This window comes from Citrus clementina, unplaced genomic scaffold, assembly GCF_000493195.1.
Source record: "Citrus clementina cultivar Clemenules unplaced genomic scaffold, Citrus_clementina_v1.0 scaffold_8, whole genome shotgun sequence".
NCBI lineage: Eukaryota > Viridiplantae > Streptophyta > Magnoliopsida > Sapindales > Rutaceae > Citrus > Citrus x clementina.
The window spans coordinates 24941348-24963908 of NW_006262022.1; the positions used below are offsets into that span (position 1 = coordinate 24941348).

At 35.8% G+C, this 22561-nt stretch overlaps 3 protein-coding genes across 13 annotated transcripts; all 3 read right to left on the minus strand.

Annotated features, from left to right (window-relative positions):
- Positions 1 to 1799: 1799 nt before the first annotated feature.
- On the minus strand, positions 1800 to 7040 carry LOC18035247 (protein STRUBBELIG-RECEPTOR FAMILY 5). The gene is made up of 14 exons (XM_024179946.1): positions 6915 to 7040; positions 6134 to 6266; positions 5957 to 6028; positions 5806 to 5871; positions 5473 to 5544; positions 5317 to 5388; positions 5082 to 5153; positions 4907 to 4972; positions 4755 to 4814; positions 4278 to 4678; positions 3850 to 4118; positions 3238 to 3509; positions 2893 to 3013; positions 1800 to 2042 (listed from the first exon to the last, which is right to left on the minus strand). The coding sequence occupies exons 1-14, from the start codon at positions 7000 to 7002 to the stop codon at positions 1800 to 1802; spliced, it is 2007 nt and encodes a 668-aa protein (XP_024035714.1). The 5' UTR covers positions 7003 to 7040.
- A 767-nt stretch (positions 7041 to 7807) lies between these two features.
- LOC18034237 lies at positions 7808 to 11545 on the minus strand. Its single transcript, XM_006425118.2, has 7 exons — positions 11406 to 11545; positions 10622 to 11269; positions 10198 to 10342; positions 9728 to 9988; positions 9093 to 9174; positions 8697 to 8893; positions 7808 to 8337 (listed from the first exon to the last, which is right to left on the minus strand). The coding sequence occupies exons 2-7, from the start codon at positions 10894 to 10896 to the stop codon at positions 8056 to 8058; spliced, it is 1242 nt and encodes a 413-aa protein (XP_006425181.1). The 5' UTR covers positions 10897 to 11269; positions 11406 to 11545; the 3' UTR covers positions 7808 to 8055.
- Positions 11546 to 12683: 1138 nt separating this feature from the next.
- LOC18034676 lies at positions 12684 to 19114 on the minus strand. Of its 11 annotated transcripts, none has more exons than XM_006425123.2 (9): positions 18938 to 19114; positions 18747 to 18810; positions 17362 to 17485; positions 17072 to 17246; positions 16350 to 16426; positions 15749 to 16261; positions 15068 to 15607; positions 14045 to 14257; positions 12684 to 13404 (listed from the first exon to the last, which is right to left on the minus strand). In XM_006425123.2, exons 3-9 carry the CDS (start codon positions 17407 to 17409, stop codon positions 13033 to 13035), a joined length of 1938 nt encoding a protein of 645 aa, XP_006425186.1. In that variant the 5' UTR covers positions 17410 to 17485; positions 18747 to 18810; positions 18938 to 19114; the 3' UTR covers positions 12684 to 13032. The 11 variants fall into 11 exon arrangements, with proteins under 11 accessions (XP_006425186.1, XP_024034747.1, XP_024034745.1 ...); XM_024178979.1 differs by having other exon boundaries at positions 17362 to 17399; positions 18938 to 18970; XM_024178977.1 differs by having other exon boundaries at positions 17362 to 17438; positions 18938 to 18970.
- Between the last annotated feature and the right edge of the window lie 3447 nt (positions 19115 to 22561).

The following is a 22561-nucleotide window of genomic DNA, read 5'->3' on the forward strand; positions in this document are numbered from 1 at the left end:
TCTCCCTCAAACGAACAGAGTTAGGTGAATGCATATTTAGTTGCTTTTTTAATGAAGCAACATTGGTTCTTTTCTTGATTTAATTAATTGTTTTAACTTTTAAGTTATCTAAACAAACCTGGTGACATTAATTGTTAAGCACTCGTGCATGCATGGTGAAACTAATAAGCAATATGTGTAAATCTAGCTACAAAAATTCGTATATATATAATTATTTGACACGAAACATTGGCAACAAATTAAATTAAATATTCCATTGGTATGTTCTAATTGAATTGTAATTAAGTACATGTGAGATGTGTTCGATTCATTCATAACAAGTTTTAAGTGAAGAATAAACCTTAATTACGTTTATTATATTCTCACCGCTATCCCATTAAAGGGGAATGGAAAATTACATAAAACAAGTTTTGTTGTAATAACAATAATAATAATATTTTTTTTTCCTCAAAAGACAAACTATTTCTTCTACACCACTTATACCATATATTATACAGCCTTTTTTTTTCCTTTTTTAATTTAATATATCATGTTAAAAAAATATTCGATCAAAGTTTAAATTGATAGGTAATAATTTAGTAATAGTATTTAAGGTAAGTTTTAACAATCCCTCGTGTTTATGAAATGTGGACTGATTCTTTAAGACAAGTGCTTGAAAGTGAATTAAGAAAGTCCATTAAAAAAATAATTAAAAGAGTTTGCATAAGAAAAACCGAATTGGAGACTAAAACTAATAGACATGGAATCAAGAATACTATTTAAAACAAGTCTTAATAAATTATATAATATAATCAGGCGGTCAAAATTTTCCCAAGTGATTAGGTTTAGTTCAAAGGTGTTGAATCAATAGATTCGATTAAGTGTTTGTTTGTTATAGCTTATTTAATGACTATAGATGCTTATTTAATCCATAAACTCTTATCATAATTTTTATTGTTATTTGATTGTTTTTCTAAAAGAGTTTTTGAAGTTTAAATAAGTTATTTTGTCTCTATTAGCAAAACATCAAATTTTAGGCTTTTGAGAATAGAGGTTGAAAAACTTTTTAAAAATGTTAAAATATCTAAAATATTCACTTCTTATTTAACAATCTTGTTTTATTATTTCATTACATAGCTTTAAAAAATTTGGCTATCAAAATAATTTCATAAATTCTTAATAAAAAATCTTATTAACAACCAAACAACTAAAATTTTTTTGGTAAAAGCTTTATTTGTAAAAGCTTTACTAACAAAAGCTCTATTTAAATAAACTCTATTTGAAAAGTTGTAACAAAGGCTAATTATAAGAAGAATAAATAAATAAAACAACAAAGAAATAAAGAAAACAGGGGAAATTGAAAAAGGACGGTACGTACTTGCCTAGAAGGCCGGTTGAACATTCAATTCAGGCTATATGCTTATGCTAATCCAGACATTGAATTTACCCACCCCCATGCCGTACGGCTTAATTAGTAATTTTTTTCACGTAAATTAATCTCGATGGTGTGAGGAAGGATTTTATTTATAAAAAAAAAAGAACATAACAAGTAATCACAAAAAAAAAGTAATGAAGCTCATCCCTCTTAAAAATGAAAACAAACAAATTAAAATACAAACCAAACAAAAACTGCTTATTTTATTAATTAAAAGAATAGTTAAAACATATATACATGGTACATGATCTTCATTGAATTTCAAAAACTTAGCTCTCATTTTCATTGGATATGTAGCTAGCTTGTTTTATAAATTAAAAAAAAAAACATTGATGCCTGCAAACACAAACAGCATTAAAAATACAGTACAATAATTTTAGAATTTTCATTTCTGTGACATTTCTCTCAAATCTTTCTCGGCTGGGAAACGAGAAAAATTAACTGTTAAGAGAGTGCCATAGACTGGCGATTGAAGAATTTGTATGAACATGCACCTGTCATTCATCCGTCCTGTCAATAACTCCAACATCACCACCCCAAAACTGCAAACATCACTCTTCACTGTATACGCTGATGGCCTCGTGCACTCTGGTGCATTGTATCCAACTCCGAGGTTTTGGCTTGTACGCTGAATTAAAAAAATAAAAAATAAAGAGAAAATTAAAAATGCTTCTTTCCGAGCATATGATTAGTGGTGCTATTTTACTGCACATATATTGTTTGGGGAATTAAATAGGGTGATCATGATCTCCTTCAAGTAAAAGTGAGCAAATGGTTGAGCCGACCACCTCGACCAGGTGGTATGAGTTTGAGTAGATGACATCGACTAGGTGATAACTAGGAATCAAGGCTCAGTTAAAATAAACCGCTACAAACCTCCTCCGAAAAATCAGGGCACGAATTTGATCAATTAATGGTTATTGTCATGATCTAAGGTCGTGAGTGTGGGTTGTTTATAAAAATCCCAAGAAAATCACGCTAAGGGAGGGAACATTTTTTCTTAATTTTTATTTCATTTTTTATTACATTTACTTAAGATTATTTATTCATAAAAACTAGAAATGACATGTTTGGTTTTTCTTATAAACCCGATAACCGATTTGAGCGTTGGAGGGTTTACACCGGAAAAACTTCCGGCACCTCTAATCATTCTTTGTAATTTCAGGTACGTACTTGCTGATCATCAGCTTGAATGTTATCTGCTCATGAATATTCTGCTCATAGTCGGAGGATCTTCTTGGAGATCAACCATCAGCTTCCCACCAAACAAATTTAGAGAAAATTAAAAATGCTTCTTTCCGAGCATAACTGATTAGTGGAGCTACTTTACTGCATATATATAACGTAGTTAAAGCCTGTTTCTGCATGCGGCTAAGATAATATTTTACATCTGGTGCCTGATCATACTAGAATATCGATTTCATCAACTATGTTTGCAGTAAGATAAGAAGATATCTTGGATCTCAAGGAAGAGTAACCTGATGGAAGCTTGCCAAGCCATAGTCGGAGAGATGAGGATTGAGTTCAAGGTCAAGCAGTATATTAGATGACTTGATGTTCTTGTGCTCTAATGATGGTGAACAAACTTCGTGCAGATACCTGAATACGAAAATGTCATTAAAATAATTAGTTTAAGACAAACTTTGATAGGAAGACTGTGAAGAAAGTATCTGTTGTATTAACTCACAGGCTTCGTAACTGAAACATGTTCAACAGAAATTAAACTACAAGGATCCAAAGCACCATTCGATAGGTTCACTTTATTAAGCACCAGAAAAACACACCCTGTACTTTAAAATTAGGCAGTGCACGGATTCACTTACTCAACAGCCCGGGCTGTTCCCAAAGCAATTCTGATTCTTGTGTTCCAAGTTAATGGCTTGCTAAAGTCATCTGACATATGTAGAAACTCATGAAGTGAACCATTCCTGTAATAGTCGTAAATTAATATGTTATGCCCCTGCTCTGAACAAAAGCCAACGAGTTCAGCAATGTTTGTATGGCGAATCCTTGATATGTTTTGCACAATTTCTGAGAAGCTTTCTGAATTGGCTCTTTGAAAATGAGAAGAATCAATCTTTTTCACTGCCAAAACCTGAGGAGCACACAGAAGATCTTATTACATAATCATAAGATCAAGTACCACCGCTTTTTTTAAAGCGTACTGTCTCTAGATTTAGTAAATAACAACAATATTAAGATCAAATCAGTGAGAGCTTCAGCAACTACTGATGTTACTAGACAGATAGAGAGGTTTAATTGATGTTAATGACCACTAAAATTTTAATCACTTAGTTTATAAACATGGAGATCAAAGTTTTACATATTTTAATGGATATTTTTATTAAAAAAACATGCAAAGAAACCATTACAGGTTGCAGATTAGTAGAAAAAAGAAAAGGTAACAAGCACAAGAGTAATCGGTCAAAGCATACCTTGCCATCAGGATATTTTGCTCTATAAACACGCCCAATAGTTCCCTCACCCAGAAGGCGCCCTGTTGCAAAATTAGCAGTAGCAGTCAACAAATCTGCCATAGAGAAAGGTGCAGCTTGAGCATTGGTGCTTTTCTTGGCTTTCAGACGGTTTGCAAACTCATTATCATGCAATGATTTTGCACGATCACTTTGTGGATCCTTAAGACCAATCGGCGTAGGCAAAGGCTTCATATCAACTGAAGCATCTGAATCGAATGATTTGTTTCCTGTCACCAAGATATTGCTGAGTTAGTTACATAATGATCTGTTTTCATACAACATTAGATTGAATAAAGAGTACCAACATCATCACAACGAAAACTTATGACTGACAACGTTATTGAATTGATTTACTTCAAGAAGATGCCAGAAAACAAATAAATTACCTTTGTAGTGATCCTGGTTACTTTTGTAGTCATGGAAACCCATATAGTCTTGGCCACCTTTGTAGTCGTCGATACCTTTGAAGGGTTTGATGCTTTCAGGGGCCATGTCATTGGTTAATTCCTGCGACGCAAGGGGCGTAAACGCTCTACGCTGGCTAGCTCTCTCTTCATCAAGAAAATGAGAAGATGGAGAAGACCTTCTTCTTGAGAATAGAGCAATCACAATTGCTATTATTGCCAATGCAAGCAGAACTGCTATTGCTATAATTACCCATTGCCACATTTTTGACGACGACGACTCATCACCTTCGCGGAACGGGGATGCCTTTCTCTTCGTGACAGGCTTTGTACCAGGTGGGGGAGGAGGAGCTGGACTGGATGACCAAGAATTTCCTCCGGTCCTTCAAGGAAAAAGAAAAATTATCATAAAGTCAATTCCAAGCCAATGCAAAATTCAACACTCTACTCAGTACTCACTTAGCAATATCCTTCAACTCCTCAGGCACCCAGCCAGAAAATTTGTTGTTTTCCACATTCCTGAGCAGAATGAGAATAGCAAGGATAAGTTAGTAAGATTTTCCTACGACAGAAGGGACAAACCGAGGGCTTTTTTCAATTGGTCTACTTACAATTCATCAAGGGGAAGTTTACCAAGAACATTTATTGAGCCTGTAAATTGATTGTTTTGCAAGTATCTACAAAAATTTATATCGAAAATATTAGCAAAGAACTCAAAAGATCAATATATACCTTACTGATAAAACAAACAAAAACATGTGAATGTAAAATGCTGGTACTGCTTACAATTTTTTAAGGCTGGACAGTGATGCAAAACTACGAGGTAGCTCGCCAGTCAATTGGTTTTTAGATAGATCCCTGGAAGCTCATCAATTAGAATACTGAAATCGAGAGAGATGCAGTTCGATATAAGCTAATGACATCACAACACATCTCATTCTTTGCAATTTCTACCCTTTTTTTACCCTCAAAAACAAAACACCTGTGGGAAATCTTCAAATTCTTTACTAACGATACTTACAAAGTTTCAAGTTTTTCGTTTTTCTGAAACATATCACTTAGTTGTCCATTGAGCTGATTGCTTCCAAGATTTCTGTCCCAAAAAGAAAAACTACTTAGAAATGCGAGTAGTGAACGCTAGGGAATTAATGGCTCCAAAAGAAGAAAGTGTTCTTACAGGTACTTAAGTTCAGACATCTGCGAGATTGAATAAGGCACAGTGCCACTGAACTGATTTTCAGAAAGGTCCCTGCACATCAGGTTTATAAGATCAGCATGCATGACTGAATTTGAAGTCAATCAAGTGTTGCAACTGAACTATGAGCATCATATATATATAGTAGTTCAAAACATCAACTAATGAAGCTTAAATTTCCTAAATGATCATTTCTGTAAGTAAAAAGCATATTCTTGAATGAAAATGGAACTTTTAAACATTGGTAATTCTATATATTAACAAACGTGTGACCTCCAATTCGTTACGTAAGTGAAACATTGGATTCTAACTTACAGATGCTTAAGATTAGGAGGAAGCTGATACGGTATACTGTCCTTGAGGTTGTTGTTGCTCACATCTCTGTACAAATACACTCAATGTGATGTTCTTCTAGTATTAAGATGGCGAAATTAAAATAAGTTACATTGAAGAAGTGAGGCCTCACAGGTAGGAGACAGATTTCAAGTTTGTTAATTGGTAACCCAGTTGTCCGTTGAGTCCAAGGCCTGATAATTTTCTGAAGAAAAGACACAACTCAGGAATTTCAGACACATATGATCTATTAGCCCAGATTTTACATAAATGAATTTATTAAAAATATACAATTAAGTTGACAGCATACATTTCTGTAACGGATGAACCTGAGCATGTAATCCCTTTCCAGTGTTCCCCGCAAGGGTCACCGCCACCTGCTTTCCAGTTACTCAATTGCGAAGGTGAATGTAAACTGGTATACATAACATTAAGTGCGGAAGCTGTCCAATACAATTAATTAGCAAATGTCAGAATCTTGCATCACTGCAAGGTCCAAGATGTTTGTTGATCATCTTATGAATAGAAAGCACTTTATAAGTTAACTAATAAATTTAAGACATGCCACTTCTTGAAAAATAAAATAAAAATTTCCAAGCAGCTAATGTGATTCTTAGTCTTGCAACTTGAGAATTTAACTGATCCCTGCAGTCGCTATCAGAGTCATATCTAAACAGTTTTCAAACAGAACTTAATATTCCCATATAAATTTTAAAGGACGAATTAATTATATGAGACTTCAAAATGTCTAATCAAAATGATTTTGCATTTGAAGTTTAGGTAAGGTCCGGTTTGCAATGAAATAATATTGCTAGTCGTAAATAAAATTTCCTTTGATTTTATTGGAAGCAAACAGGTATAGAACAAATGCGAATCATTAACCATTTAAAAATATATATAATAAATGTCAATAACCGTTGATGCTAATATATCGCCATAATATTCAAAATGCATAATCTAGTCATTTGCCAACCTTTGATCAAAACCAAAAATATTCCGACAGAATGAAACAACAGGTTCTGAAAGCACATTCATTCATGCATGAATGTGGATCCTAATAAGCGGACCCATTTAAAGTTGAATGTGCATACCATCTTGTGAGTCAGTCTTTGAAAGCACATGACAACTGAAGCTCCCAAGATAAAAAATGAAGAACCCGACAAGAAGATTCTGGTACATTTTCTCTCTGAAACACCAAATTTTCTTTTCTATTTTGTTAATGTCGTTTGCTGTTGTTGTTGTTTTCTTTCTTTTTTAAGAGAGAAGAAGAAGAAGAAGAAGAAGGAGAAGAAGAAGATAATAAATGTGTTATGATTTTGGTTATTTTTATTGTATTCAAAGGAAGAGTTGTTCAGGAGGAACAACATCAACCTCCAGAAACAAAATGGATGTTCATTTTTCCTCCATGATCTCTATTTTACAAGAAGGGTTTTTTGGGGACATTGATTTTTTATTTTTTTGAAAGAGAAAGGTGGCTATATTTGGAGAAGGAATGTTTTAAGTTACTGCTAAAATTGGTGAGGTTAAGAAAGAAAGCATTGTATGCACACCGAAAGCCAAGGAGAAACAAAAGCTGTCAACCTTTTCCGGACTTTACTTTCTTGCCTGCTTTAACTGTTTCTCAAAACCAACCCCCAACCTTTTGCGTAGTGTGTATTATGTATTACATCTAAATACAGTACATTGATTATGAGGTATATATATTGATGTTTATTTGTTTGTATATTATTAACTCAAAATCTTACCTCACTTTTCTTCCTCTGGTTGTAACTGCTGCGCCAATCACCCCTACTTTACAGTAGATAGTTGGTCGTTTTGTTCCCAGCCAGTACAACATCTCACTTCCCAACATACCCTTAGAACTAATTAACTAATAGCTATTGCCGTATCTTTGCTGTAATTTTTTGCTCGACTATGGTTTATGCGATATCGTCATCATGAGTGCTACATCATTGATCATGACATTCAATAAAACAGGAATGAGTGACGCAAAACTTCTAGGGTTGCAATAGGAGCAACCGCACTCCCACTTCCTCACTAAGGTTTATGATCAATTAACAACAGCTTCCTCTAATCATATTTACACTGAAAAAGAAATAGTTAAACCCAGGTTATTACAAGTATTTAAGATGTAAAACTGTCACCAATCCCCTCCTCTAGTCAGACCTCAGGTCCACCATCACTTTTTCCTTGGTCAGTACCATCAAATTGTGTTGTGGCGATTCAACAAGGTCATTTACCTAAACCTTGCCTGGTTTGGCCAGATGATCCGCTGCGCTTATGTAGCTTTGTTAAGATATATGCCATAGCAACTTTAGCCCCCAGAGCAGAGTGTCCGCGAGACAGGCAGATCACGCCCCCAAGCAGCAGCAAACCATTTGCCACCAGTTTCTTTGAAGGTCTTTTAGCTAATTTCTTCAGTTTGGCTTCACTAGTATATAGTCCTTGGACAGCATCTGCTGCAGGACTAGCTGAGGAACTTGCACGGTTTATTTCCTCTAATCCAAGTGGAACCTACAGGTGTAGGTGGAGGAAAATGTCAAGCACACTTAGTCAAAAAAATTTAAGGACATGTAAATGCGAGGTTATCATGGGAGTGCTATACCAGTGCAGTCAATCAATAGAAAACAATGCATTATCACATAATATCAAAAAGTTCTACAGTCAAATCTGATACCAAAGAGGCTATATTTGGCAAACACAAACATAAAATCATCTATAAACTGAAATTAGTCATTATATTAACCATGCAATCCAGCTCACCTCAACAAATTTCAAACAATATAACAAATGGATCAAAAACTGGACATAAATCTGATTGCTTTGGAAATCTAAGTTACAAAAAACTAAAGATTATATCTGCGAGTCCTAACCTTTTGAATAAGGGTGACAGCCGAAACAGCTGGAATTGTTTGAGGATGACTGACCACAGCGTAATTGCGCAGTGCATTATCCATCTTACACACATAACTCCATATGCCTTTTGCAAAAGCCAGCTTTGCCATCTCCACATTTAAACCAGCATCTTCTTGGTGAAAAACTTTAATCTCACAAGCATCTCTACCAGGCACTGAGATAACAAAATTGTACTTCGTAATTTAATCAAACCAATCCACAATATAGCTATTAAAGAATTTATCTCATACTAGTAGAAAAATGAGTTGAAACTCAGCTACTAACAGGATGTGTGAGAGAGAGAGCAGACCTTCTAAAGACCAGAAAAAGAAAAGCTAAACTAGAATTTGAAGATAAGTGAATGAAACACTTACCTTTCTGGATACGCCATCCGGATCTAAAATATGTGACGCGTACATACTTCCTCTGTGGTGGTGCCAAAGGATGATCACATTCCTAACGAGGTTTGTAAACAATAAAGTGAGCGGCCTCAAAAAGGAACAAGAGCATCAAAAGCTATAATGGTAACACTTTGCTCATAAATCATAACATATATTTCTTCTGTTTCTCAAATACTTACCAGGCAAATCCACCATGCAAACTCATCAACTCCTTTTATAAAATAACAGCAGAAAACAAATAGAAAATTCTTATATACTCAATGGAGAAAGCATTTCACATCCCAAAAAAAATGAAGCAGATTTTAGGACCGATTAGTACAAGCTAAAGATAATATATTCTGTTATGAAAAATCTTAAATTTTCTAATCATGACCAATCATAATGTACTTCCTCATTTCAACCAGATAAACCCCGTCAGATGATATACCAGTTACCCGAAAGGTTAGACAGACTGAAAAAAATAGACATATAATGCAATTATAGCTAGGGGAACAAATAATCAAAGAGAAATATCTATACGGCTTCCAAATAAGTATCAATTCAGTAAAAGTAATTACTCTGGCTTCAAGATTTAATTTTGTTTATTATTATTTTTTACTCCTACATACCCTGCTAAAACAGTAGAAAGTTTGATCTCTTCCCTCCCACAATCTCCAAGCCAATACGTACTCTCTAGGTGTCAAGAGTGGGAATTTCTTTATTGTGCGACCGATTTCGGTACCATTAGTTTTATCCACCTGCAACTGCTTATGCTCAACCACAGTCTTGTCCCACCGCACTCTGTAATCGTTGTCCATGTAAAAATCCCTTAAGATCTCAGGGGTGCAATTCTCGAATACTGTGACACTCAAGTATTTTAGAGGACCAACCTACAACCAGAAAACAAAGAAACATCAAACCAAAGTCAAATACCTTAATTTTCTGAACTGGGAAAAAATAAAAGCATGGATATCAATCACATGTTCAACAAACAATATGTTGAACTAGTAACACTGAAAAAAAAAAAAAAAGATGAACTAACTTAAAATCATTTCAATATCTATAGTTTTAAAAGTGAGAGAACCCGGGAGACCCAAACCTTAGGCTTGCAGCATCTAGCATTGTAGTATAATAGGTTGTTTCTTTTATCAATGACATTTTCCCATTTGTCGTTCTCACTAAAGTTGTCTTCCAAAGTTTCAATTAAGAACTTCAAATCAGCATCTGAAACAATCTCTGATCTTCTGCAGAAGTGAACAGAAGTGGTGTAATTAATTACAGGGAAGGAAACAAGTGCTGTAAAATGTGAATACGATACAAGCAGGAATGGAATTGCAATTAACAGAAACCAAAAGACATTCAACACCAAGTAGACAAGTAAAATGTAGAAAAACAAGAGCTTTATAATGGAAAATGAGAAGATACAAGCAACCCTAAATCAAAAAAGAAGAATGAAAACGAACCCAGCCCCCAGAAAATTATAAAAAGCAAAATCGAAAGAGAGGGGAAAAAAAAAAAGGTACCTTGATTGAGAGCGGTCAGAGCGGGAAGCAACGGCAATAGCAGAAAAAGAAGACGAGGAGGAGGATGGTGACGGAGATGGCGATGGCGATATAAAGCGGGAGGCAAATGAATGGAAGCGGGTTTTGGATAAATGGCAGACGAGTATAATGAACAGAGCTATGAGAGTTGCGTTTGCAAATCCTGCTCGATGGCTGTTTTGGTGCCAAAATTCATACGATGATGATGATGAAACCCAGAATTTGGCCATCTCGTTCACTTGGCTTGTTTTTATCATCTCTTGTGTAACTCCTAATTAATCAGCATCAGATTCAGAATCAGACTCGAAAGAATTTTTACTGGCAGGCAGCGTCAGCAGCAGCACCTTTGCTTGCGTTTGTGACTGTATTTTTTGGCACAATAATTGACGACGACATATATGAAATTATGAATACGAACGAGATTGAGAAGAGAATAATCACTGCTGATCAAGCAGACAAGAAGGCAGCAGCGTATGTATTACTATTACTATTAGCCTATTACTACTACTATTATTGTTGATATATATATATATATATCGTATTGTACGGTTGGTAATTGGTATCGTGCTCTGCTGCTACTTCCTTGGTCGACGGTTACGATGTTGCCTCCCCAGTCGCGCGTTTTCTGTTCTGTTAATATATACACGCATACCATCATTCACACACACTCGCACAAATTGGAATACAATATATATATATATATATATATATTAAAAAAGAAAAGGAGAGAGAGAGATAAAGATGGGTAATTTTTTAATACAATTACCATTAGTTGAAGAAAACCAAAGAAGGGAGTGGGAGGGGATTAATTTGTTTTGCATGGATTACAACGAACAAACAAGGCAGCGGTTTGTTGTGTACATTTCACCTTCTCCTTCTTCTTCTAACTGAGGTTCCTTTATTTTTATTTTTTTTAAATAGCTTCTTCTGAGTTAGTTTAATATAATCAAATTGCATGTATACTTATTTGAGACGCCTCGGCCTGGCTGACCTTGATGAGCTCAATCAAATGTCGGGCCTCTAATCCAAAGGCGAATGAGTGAATCCCCCCACTATGCGTTATGCATGCACATCGAATTGATAGTGTTAGACGCCGTCGTTGTCATACTTTCACTTATAGCTGCGGATAAGATAAAGAGGATATGTGATGCCAGTGAGGCAGAGGCCACAGAATCCAGAGACAAGTCTAAGACTAAGACTAGTGGGTGCTTCTACAACACAAACATATCATTCATTATGTTATTTTCACTCAAATCAACTAGTCTTTAGTTTTGCCCCCCCTCCTAGCACAGGCACCGCTCTCTTTAATCTCAAAACCCTTCCAATTTCTTGCGACTAACACCAGTTCCCTTTCAAGTGTCGGTCCACAAGGATACACAATGCACAAGATCAAAAGTACTCCTTCTGGCATGGTCGCAGGAATAAAACGATTTATACATCTATTCAGAACAGCTAACAAGATACTCAAATCAAACCACGTATTCGTTCAACCTTCGCGGTTTTGCAGCAGCACAAACGTGTTCTTGTTAAGGAGCCTGCAGCATTCATTCAACTCACAGCATAGAGTTAGAGAGACCACTACCAGTCTGTCAGAGCAACAAATAGGTTACGAAAATCAATCCACTGCCCCTAATCTAACTCACTCAAAACAAAACCATACTTGACAAAATTACTTCATAAAGACAGAATTATTCATCAAAAACGATATGCTACGGCATAATTGAAGCCAATAGACTATGGGATAACACATATTACATGCACCCATAATCGTATAACAAAAAAATGATAGTCTGCCTTTGTTCAATCAGAGCACTCACGACACAATAACATATATGGAGAGAGGGCGAGAGGGGAATGAAAATCTAAAAATGAAACAGAATTTTCACATTTATTATACTCATCATCAACACACACACTATTTCATTTTCTGTCACAATAGCTGGATCTAAGTTCCCAAGGAACTGCATAAGCTCACCACCCTCAACAAGAATTACCACTATGATGGAATCATTTCCTGAACCATTCAGACATAAAAAAGAGAGAGTTTCGCTTTAGCACCTTATGCTGTATTCCATTATTAAACTGCATGCAAAGAGATCTGGAACTTTACAAGCGCAATATGTCAGTCAATTTCCACATACAACTACATTCACTGATGAAGAAGTGAAAAGGACAGGAAAAAAGAAAAAGGACAAAAGGCACTTGGAAGACATATTATACATGAAGCTTGTCAGCTGTAAAAACTTGTAAGACCTTTTAATTCGGTTACCGATGCAATCCAATGAACCCAAAAGACATCAGAGATCTACCATTTCATAAAACAATAAAATACTGAAGGAGTAGAATGGAAGTTCGTCACATACAGAACAGGAATCCCACCCAAAGATGTGTTCCTAACTGGACTGAGCAGAAGAGACGACGGCAGTAAGAGCATCTTCAAGTTTACCTCTGGCACCCATGGAGCCGCCAGAGGCAGAAGTAGCTTTGTCTACACCCATGCCGTCTTTGTTACCCTCATCCAAGCGGACAACTTGAGCAAAGCTCTTGGACATCTGCTTGATAAAATCAGTGGAATAGGTGACTGCATTTTTATGATCATTCTCTCCAACTACCCCTACAGCCATCAAGCTAGCTTGCTGTCTTGCCTTCCTTTCCTGCATGGCTTTCTGCCGATCTTCATAGAAATCAAAATCATCCAGGATTGACATATCGGTTACATAATTCTTAAAGATGTTTAACATCTCAATGCCTTGCTCCAATTTCACCTGCAATATTCAATAGATAGTCACATGGAAGTAAAATTATAGTCATAAGTATAAAGATAACAATCAAAAGCAGCTGATGAGCTAACATGCAAAGACACTCATCTATTCTGTCAACCATGACATCTTATTTTGAAGTAAGAGGTGGAAGATTGTTGGACAAGTAGGGTAGATATAAAACAAGAATGAAATTCGGACATGATAAGCAGCCAAAGATTAGCATGCCGAGAGAGATTAAAATTGACAATACAATTATCACAAATTCAGCTAGGTAATGAATATGTGATAGAAGGATCTGTTTGGACCGAAGGAGAAATACATCGTGCTATGGTGGTATGAGCATTACCTCAGTATGAAGGCTCACAAGGATCAAGAGATAGGACCATTCATTGGCTTTATGGGGACATTTTCATTTTTCAGTGATGAGTACAAAAGAACAGAACAGTTTTGAGGAGAAAAGAAAAAGAACAGCCAGGTGGATCTCAAAAGCTACAAGTGCATGTTAGGCAAAACAATAAGAGCTGCAGTCCCAAAAGACAGCAACTATATACCTGGGAAAACAATGTTCTGACATAAGACAATGTCATTCCCATAAAAAAAGTACACAGATTTTCATTGCTTCCAGAAGTTCCAACCAACTTACCTCCTGTGTATCCCGACTGTTAGTGACAGGCTTGTTGTCATTATTTTCCAGTACAATGTGACGAAACTGACTATTTGGGACATCTTTGATAATATGCCACTTAACAGGGAACTGCCCACTCCATTTATCTTGCTGCCAGTAATCCACACTCTTTTCAAAATCAACAGGACCAATCATTTCAGCCACACCACAGAACTGAGCACTAGCATTAACCTGCACATAAATGTATCATGAATGTGGACAGAACAAGAGAGATAGGGAGAGAGACATTCAAAGAGAACAAGAAAGAATGGTTTACAGAAGCACAATAATACCAGAAATAAAAATTCTCCTCCAGCCAAGGAAAAAAAGGATACTAACTAGCATGAAAAGAACCCTTCTAGCAACCAGCAAGTGAGGATGTGATCAAGAAAATCAGATCAAATCAATCTTCTTTGACAGTTCAACAAAGGAGGTTAAACAAATGATTCTATCAACAGAAGTAATAAATAGAACATGGTGAAGTGAACCAAAATAATCGCAGTAGGCTCAGCAACTGATTGGGGAAAACATTCAGATCCAACAATACATTTCCAGAGATTGTCAACTGTCTCAAAGTAGCCTAACCTATTTATCACACTTCAGGGACCAAGCTTATTCTCTCTTTCTAAGCCAGGTTAGCTGGAATTTGAACAGAACTGATTACTTGGAAAAATAACATCATCAAACTACCAATGATGGTAAACTGTGCACTGAACACCCGGACAAAATAAAAGATAACACTGTATGCGTATTTCCTAAGATTTTTATCCTTCTAACAGAACAGTCAGAAGGAAACTTTCTAAAAATTAATATTCTATGAAACAACCTCCAGCTGCGAATAATCTGACCAGTGAATAAGACTTAGCTTAAAAGCAGTAAAACAAAACTTATATAGGAGAATTGCCTTACATTCAGTAGCATCATAATCTCAAAAGCTTGCATGAACTTTAGTTTGATCAAGTAAGGTTATTGTCTTCAAAAGGCCATAAAAAAGGTATTTACCGAAAAGAAGAGAAACACTGGACATGCATCTTGCTTCTCTTTAGCTTCACAATAAGCAGCATCTAACTTCTTGTTACCATTTGGTGTGCTGGCCCAGACACCATATTTGATGCTCTTGTGTACATTATCTTCGCTATAAGACTTGATAATGAAAAACTTTGCATCTTTGTAGTCGGTGACAAAATCTGGCTGGTTGTATGACTCATCGAGAATCTTAACCACAGACTTGCTTTCTTTGTTTTGGTCGACCGAGGAACCATGTTCATCTGTCATTTGACTCTTAGGCTTTAAAGCTCTTGGGCCCCGGTTTTGCTCATTTAGTATATCAAGAGTACCATTGCAACCACATAAAGAACCACTACCCCTCACACGTCGTTTACTAGAGTCAAGAGAAATCCAGCCCCGATTGTTAATTGCCAAATTAGAAATTGGCGTACCACCAAAATTGGAGCCCTGACTAAAGGCATTGTGCATGTAACCTCTATTGTAGGAATTCGAACCTGATCCAAAACCATAAAAAGATCTTTGTTGTTGAGATGCCTGCGGAAAATTATAATGTGATTGTCAGCATTTAACAAATAGCTCTGTAAGAACTTTGTATGCATTTAGTTAAAACTTTGACATTGATTATCTAAGATAACTACACAAAGCTGACAAGTTAGAGGAGCAAAGAGAACCCACCACTGGAACATTTTGCCCAAATGACCCAAATGTACCAATTGGTTGAGGAGACACAGCAGGTGATATTGGGGTCAGAGGTCTTTGTCTGTCTGAAGGTTTTGACCAATCTGACCAAAGTCCTCCAGATCTCAATCCATCAAACCCTTGCTGTCCATCATGAAAACCAATCATACCGGGATTTCCATGCATACCGCCTCTACCAAAAGATCCCAATGCAGGAGGATAACCAGACCTCGGTCCAAAAAGCATGTTATCATTTTGTTGCTCAGCACCCATCAGTGTATTGAGCTCTGGTTGTGAAACTGGAGTTGGTGAAGTAATATACGGCAAGCTAGGGGGAACCATCTGCTGGTAGTAAGGTGGCCCAGAGAATGGAAACTGCTGAGGAGAATATAAATGTGCATCTCCACCAACAGAAGGAGTTGTGACGGGAGAGTATGGTCCATATGGCATTTGTGGACTGTAACCATATCCAGTATGATATACAAGCGAAGGATTGTCGTTGTAAACCCCCTAGTATTTATTAAAAATTAGACAATCTATACTGTATATTTTCACAGGAAAGAAAATGTATAAACAAAGAAGGGAGTAATGTACTAACAGAAGATCCAAGTTCCAATCCTTCAGCATTGACATATGAGGGATATTCATCCCATTCACCAGGAACATTGTCGTAACCTACAGTCTCACCACAGAGTAGAATAGATGCCTTCAGGTTGGTTTTACAAGTGATCAGAATAAAGTAAATATATGAATCTTAACATGAAGTGCAACTCGGGTATCTCTAAACTACTACATAATTCAAGACGAAGAAATCATGTAACGTTATAGTTCATCTGTCAAAAGAACCTTGAAGCTAATTACTGCATGAACAGAATATTCCTCCCAACAGGTAGTCTCTGATCAACTGTTTAAGGCTCTTAGCTTCAGCTGTTTAAATTTGTAAGGTATTAATCACCTTAACTGTATAAGACCAGAGACGGTGACTTGGACATGCATCACATGGCTTTTAGAAGGTCATTTGGTAGTAGCTAAATCCTTCAATAATGAAAATTAAGCACTTTCATCTTTCCATGTGATGATGGATCCAAGCATTCAGTAGCACCTCATTCAAAAACTAAATCTAGGAGGGCATCATTCAAAAACTAAATCTAGGAGGGCATCACCAATGATGGATCGAACTTCAATTTGCACATAAAAGAAACAAGCCACATTTCAATCCCAAAAGTAAGAAGAAAGAATAGATTCTTGACTAGAATCATCAACAAAGCCTGAGCTGGCCAAATTTATAGGCTGAACAGATTCAGAAGGTGAAAGACTAACCTCTATAGTAGAAGGCCTGCGCCTGCGGTGCAAAAATGTTAGATGAGTAGACAGAATGGTCTCCAACAGGACCAAAAGATCCTGATTGCACTGCAGTCTCCCTTGTATGTCCTACAGTGAGAGCACCCTGAGAGGAATTAGGAGAAACTGAGCTCTCATTTGTTGCTGAAAGAGGCTGACAAGAGAAGGAAAAAATGAAGGTTGTTACTACAATTTTTTTTTTTCCTTATATTCATTGATGCAGAGACAAATAATAGAAAGGAAGGGCTTAGAACTGGGCTCACAACTACCTGCTCCTTCATTTTATCTGTATCAGCTGGTTGATCTTCTGCATCCATGATCAGTATGCTCAGTGACTTAGTAGAGTCTTAGAAACACACGCAGTACAAATTATTGACCAACCAAAGCTAAACTCTGGGAAATGAAAAGTCAAAGCTATGAATATGTGCAAACAAATCCATGCACGCACACGTATGCACCAATGATAAATAGAAGAATACGAATAAAATATAAAGTTAAAGGCAGCGAGATATTGACTAATGGGCTTAACCATTCACTTACAGTGTTAAAATGCCAAGACCAGAAGGATAAAGGACAAAGCCAAAAGTCCACATCACCAGAAACCAAAATCCATGCATACAAACCATGTTGCAATGAACAAAAGACCCAACTTCAGCACAAACTAACTAGTTTGACCTTAAATTCTCAAGGAATGACATATACTGGAAGTACTTTACAAATTATTGACTTTCAAAAAAAAAAGAGAGAAAAAGATTTAACATATTATTGATTCATACCACACAGCATAGATAATTAGCACTGAGTTTCTAGAAACATTCTGAGATGCTAGATGAAGCAGAAGAGAGGTTTTGTGTGATCTATTATTCTAATGAAAAACAAATTGCAAATCCTAAAGGTCAAGTGAAGTTCACCGCTTCAATATTAACCTATGAGTTTTAGCACCTTAAAGTGAACTCCAACATCCAAATTGATGCAACCGTATAAAGCAATTTCGCAATTCAATAAATAATATCAAAATGAAGTATTTCATCTTGTTCATAATGAATGCTGTGGATATACTCAATGCTCCACATCCACAGACAAATTTTAGTATTGGCAAATTAAAGAAACACCACCCAACAGATTGTCAAATTGACCCCAAACATTATGGATTTCATGTAAAACATGTTACAATCAAAGAACATAAAAATCCAAAATTTGCAATACTTTTGGTCATCTTACAATTCCCAGATCCCAGATCTCATCAATATGACATGCAGGTAATTCTGCCTTAACTCAACTTAAAACAGCAAAACAAGCAGAGACAGGTTAAATAACACATAAGATCTTTCCATAGCATCCAAACACGTATTTCCAAAGCCATCAAAATGAACTAAACAAATAGAAAGAAAAAGCAATTCGCAACCAAAGACGCCAACAAGCAAAAGCAGCCAGAGTTACATGATCAAAGGATGCAGATTTAAGCCCATAAACTTGAATGAGCCATTCACTTGACATAGAGATTTGATAAAATAAAAGAAATCCATCAATGAATGAAGAATTCAATCAAGATCGATATACACACAAAAACATATGCAAAAAGTATATTTAAATAAAGAGAGGATAAGATGATGACAGGGTCTAGGTTAGGCTACGTTAGGTAAGGTGAAAGTACCAGTGGTACGATCTGGAGCTTGTTGTGATTGGGTTGCCGCCATATGATATGATTTGATCTGAATCTTTATGAAACAAAACAAACAAGGAAAAAAGAAAAGATTGTCTTAAAGTTCTGGCACCACCAGACCAGAGAATCTACAACTAAAGACCAGACACGGTACCTTAACATTTTTCTATATATATACTTACTTCTCATTATTATTAATGAATGATGATGATGATGATGATGATGATGATGTTGATGACGACGACGACTTTGTTCTTGCCTTTTCTTTTTTTTTTTCTTTTTTCTTTTTCTTTTTTTGGTTTTGCCTTTAATGATGAATCGTGAGTGAATGGTAAATATGGTAAAAACAAAAATAAAACCAGAGAAGGAACAGCGTTTGTTAACTACGTAAACTATAATAGGTGCACCTAGGCTCTGCACTGTGTCACTGACACGGCACACTACGCTCCGTGCCTACGTTTTTTTGGTAAAAAAAGAAAAAAGAAAAATGTTGAAGTTACTAACCCAATGAAAAAAAATTAATTCATTTAAATGTGAATTATTTACCTACCTCAACGTGTAACATGTGCCGCACGTGTCCCCTCAAGCGTGTGAGTAATTGCCAAAGGCCAAAATAAAGGGAAAAAGATGAAAAATAGAAAGAGAGAGAGATAGAGGAAGGGTCAGCATTAGCAGTGGAAGAGTATGGGAAGCATATGAGGGTTTTGTTACGAAGTTGTTGATATTAGAATAAAAAAATTTTGGTGAAAACTATCACCTATATTTTAAAAATATTTATGTTGTAGTACCGAGAATCTAGAAAAAATTATGATAAAATGTACTTAAATCTATAATGTCAAATTGCTCTTTAAAATTGTGTGATGGCCTTTCAACTCAACACGTTTTTTTGTAAAATTATTTAATATTCTTTACGCTCCCGGTCTCTGATGATATGATGTCAGTAGAGAATAAAAAGATACGTATGACCTGTTAGTTATAATCATTTATATTGACAACGTTTTTTTGTGGGTCTCTACATATTAAAGACCCACATCTTATTAGATACATTAAATCTCATAATATCGAAAATCTTAATAGATCATTTTTAATTGAATTTAACTTTATATGACAATTTATAACACATAATTATTCATATATAAGCCAATGTTGGATTAAAGATCCAACAATATTATATTAAAAATCCAACTGTTGATTCTCATATCTCATTTGCTTCTCTTCTGTCTTGTCATCTTTGCTTCTGTTTCTCTCAGCAACAGCCAACAGTAAAGCTTTAGCTTGCTTCTTTTTTCATACATATGCAAATACATATTTTGGCCAAAACAAAAAAACTAAGATATCAATTACATTAATCATTCTTTGGTGGAAGACATTCTCATTTTCTTAAAATGAAGATATTAATAAAAAATAAAAAAAAACACAGATTTTAATATACTAACGATAAAAAAATATAATTTTTAATGTTTTGAAACGTGGTTTTTTTTTTAAATTTTAAAGACATCTTTACTAAAGAATGACTTCTCATTACATTACACTATATATAGTCATTTTCTAATGTAAATACCCTTATTTTTTTTCATGCGGATAAAATTTTAAACCGTGAGATTTAATAGAATCAGATTTTAATGTTATTATATTACATGACTTTATAGTGCATTAAAAAATAATTATATTACGCTGCACGGTTTATTAGTGTGTCCATCGCTTTGTTAATTCAATTTTTTTTCCCCCACTTCGATGATACATGTGTACTCCAATTTCAATAGCATCATTTCTTTTGGTCGGGGCTCAGGTGTGGAAATTTCTTTTCTCACATTTATATATTCTTGTCTTTCTTTTGTTTCTGGAGCCTGCATCTGGATCTGGAACATCAAATGATTTTGTTGTGTGCAATCATCCATCTGTCTATTGAATCACTCGCAGCATCGGCATTCATTGGGTTGTGTTCTCTTTTTATCCCTACAGACGACAATTTGTGTATTTTTTATCCACACCACTGCATTGATGGTTTGGTGATTTCCACATGACTTCTGTGAGTATCTTATGTGTACTAACAACGGAATTGCAAGAAGGAAGCATTTTACTAGCTAAGTTTGCAGTAGATGATTGCTCACTCGTTGAAAGTACAGACAATAAGTGATTAAATTGCTCTGCTGTGAGACCAGGAATTTGCATAGCAGTTTGAGATAATGAACTCTTGTCTGTTGGAAAGAGATGATCACCTGGTTGTTGTGGCTTTGTGGTTGCAAGAGTAGCTACATTATTGTGTGTCTTGTACTCCATGCAAATGGCTAGAATGCGACTGATTTGGACGATTGGTCTTGTGAGTCTCTTAGTCTTATTATTGGCTGTCAAGGCTGTAGATTCAATAGATGATTGACTTGAAACGTCGAGAGGTCGTTGACGTTCTTCCTGATGAATTATTGAATATGCTTTTCCAACCTTTGGAAGTGGTTTCATGAATAAGATTTGACTTCATATGAAGAAAATGAGTCATTGAGACCCATTAAAGATTGAAATACGTTTTCAGTCTCTGGCAATCCTTCCAGTTCACTAGTTACAAACCCAAAAATTAACAAACATAAAACATGTTCCAAAATCATATTCCATGACTTTATAAGATATGATAACCCCACAAAATAATGTGTCACTAATTATTTTCAGACTAATTGAAAAACAAAGGAGAAAGTTAACATCGAGTGAGTTGCCATACTTTAGACGAACGTAATTTACTGGTTTTTGTTTGAGAAATTGATATATATCGATCATGATCAATAATTTAACTTGGCTGAGTATGTGTATCGATGCCTAAAAGCATGGTTTGGTTTCATAGTTCATCAAGTGTTCTTCAATGGCCGACTCTTCAGGTAAATTTTAGCTGTCTGAATAATGTAATTTTGAGACATTATACTGGCAAGAGAATTTCTGATCATGGACATGTCAGCTTTCTTTGCCGGCGTCTTTTACATGGCTCCATTCGCATATTGAGATTTTCTGTTTGTCTTCGGCAAATTAAATTTGTTTTTATATTGACTTGCTATGTTATGACTTGGGGATCTCTCCAGCTGTGGAAAACTCCTCTCGTGTGACTGTTTGATGCAAAACAAAACAATGATCTTTCATAGAATTAATTAAACTAACACCCTGCCTGTAAGTGTTAAAAAGCTTGAGACTCTATATGCTTTGTTTTTTCCTTCATTTATTTGATTCCCCAAGGTAGTTTTTGTTCTTGATTGCAGCAGAAGAATGTCGCTTTTGGATGCAACATAACAATGACTATTAGAATCAAATAAATGGTTCTCACGGGGGGAGTGCTTGGCGTTAAGTCTTCCATTCTTGGGATTGCTGCCGAAAACAGAAAGGTTTGATTGCACCAAGTTCCTTTCATTGCACCTACGACTAATCAAAACAGAAAGTACATGCACCAATAGAATTTCTTCAAGTTCTAGCTTTGCACTTAATTTGCACGGTTATGCATTTTGTTTGTGTGTGTGTGTGTGTCTGATATCTTATTCCAGGTCCACCCGGAATCCCATCGGCTTCAGCAGGAGTTGTCACTTGCACTTATTCATCAGATTCCATAATCATTCTAGGCTTCTTATCGATCGTAGCACTCACAGCATCTGTGGTCGTTGGTTTTTGTAATGTACTTTTATTTACAATGGGAAATCTGTCCCTCGCCGTGTTTTCTTCAGAGGCACTTATTTTTGCTGTGTTGTTCTTTTCACCGGGTGATGCTGTGAGATTAAGTTGCTTCCCATGTTGGCTGTGGGGATGTTGTTTTGGCCCACGATTGCCGAGCTCATTCA

Excerpts from the sequence above, each read along its gene's own strand:
- LOC18035247 (XM_024179946.1), bottom strand. The coding sequence starts at position 7,002 with ATGTACCAGAATCTTCTTGTCGGGTTCTTCATTTTTTATCTTGGGAGC. Across the intron at positions 4,815-4,906 it reads AAACTTCCCCTTGATGAATT|GAATGTGGAAAACAACAAAT; the intron begins GTAAGTAGACCA and ends CATTCTGCTCAG. Across the intron at positions 3,014-3,237 it reads GGAACAGCCCGGGCTGTTGA|GTATCTGCACGAAGTTTGTT; the intron begins GTAAGTGAATCC and ends TTTCGTATTCAG.
- LOC18034237 (XM_006425118.2), bottom strand. The coding sequence starts at position 10,896 with ATGATAAAAACAAGCCAAGTGAACGAGATGGCCAAATTCTGGGTTTCA. Across the intron at positions 10,343-10,621 it reads TCTGACCGCTCTCAATCAAG|AAGATCAGAGATTGTTTCAG; the intron begins GTACCTTTTTTT and ends TCACTTCTGCAG. Across the intron at positions 9,175-9,727 it reads CTTTCTACTGTTTTAGCAGG|GAATGTGATCATCCTTTGGC; the intron begins GTATGTAGGAGT and ends AAACCTCGTTAG.
- LOC18034676 (XM_024178977.1), bottom strand. The coding sequence starts at position 18,789 with ATGGCGGCAACCCAATCACAACAAGCTCCAGATCGTACCACTG. Across the intron at positions 14,258-15,067 it reads CAGTGTTTCTCTTCTTTTCG|GTTAATGCTAGTGCTCAGTT; the intron begins GTAAATACCTTT and ends ATTTATGTGCAG. Across the intron at positions 13,405-14,044 it reads ACAGTCGGGATACACAGGAG|GTGAAATTGGAGCAAGGCAT; the intron begins GTAAGTTGGTTG and ends TGAATATTGCAG.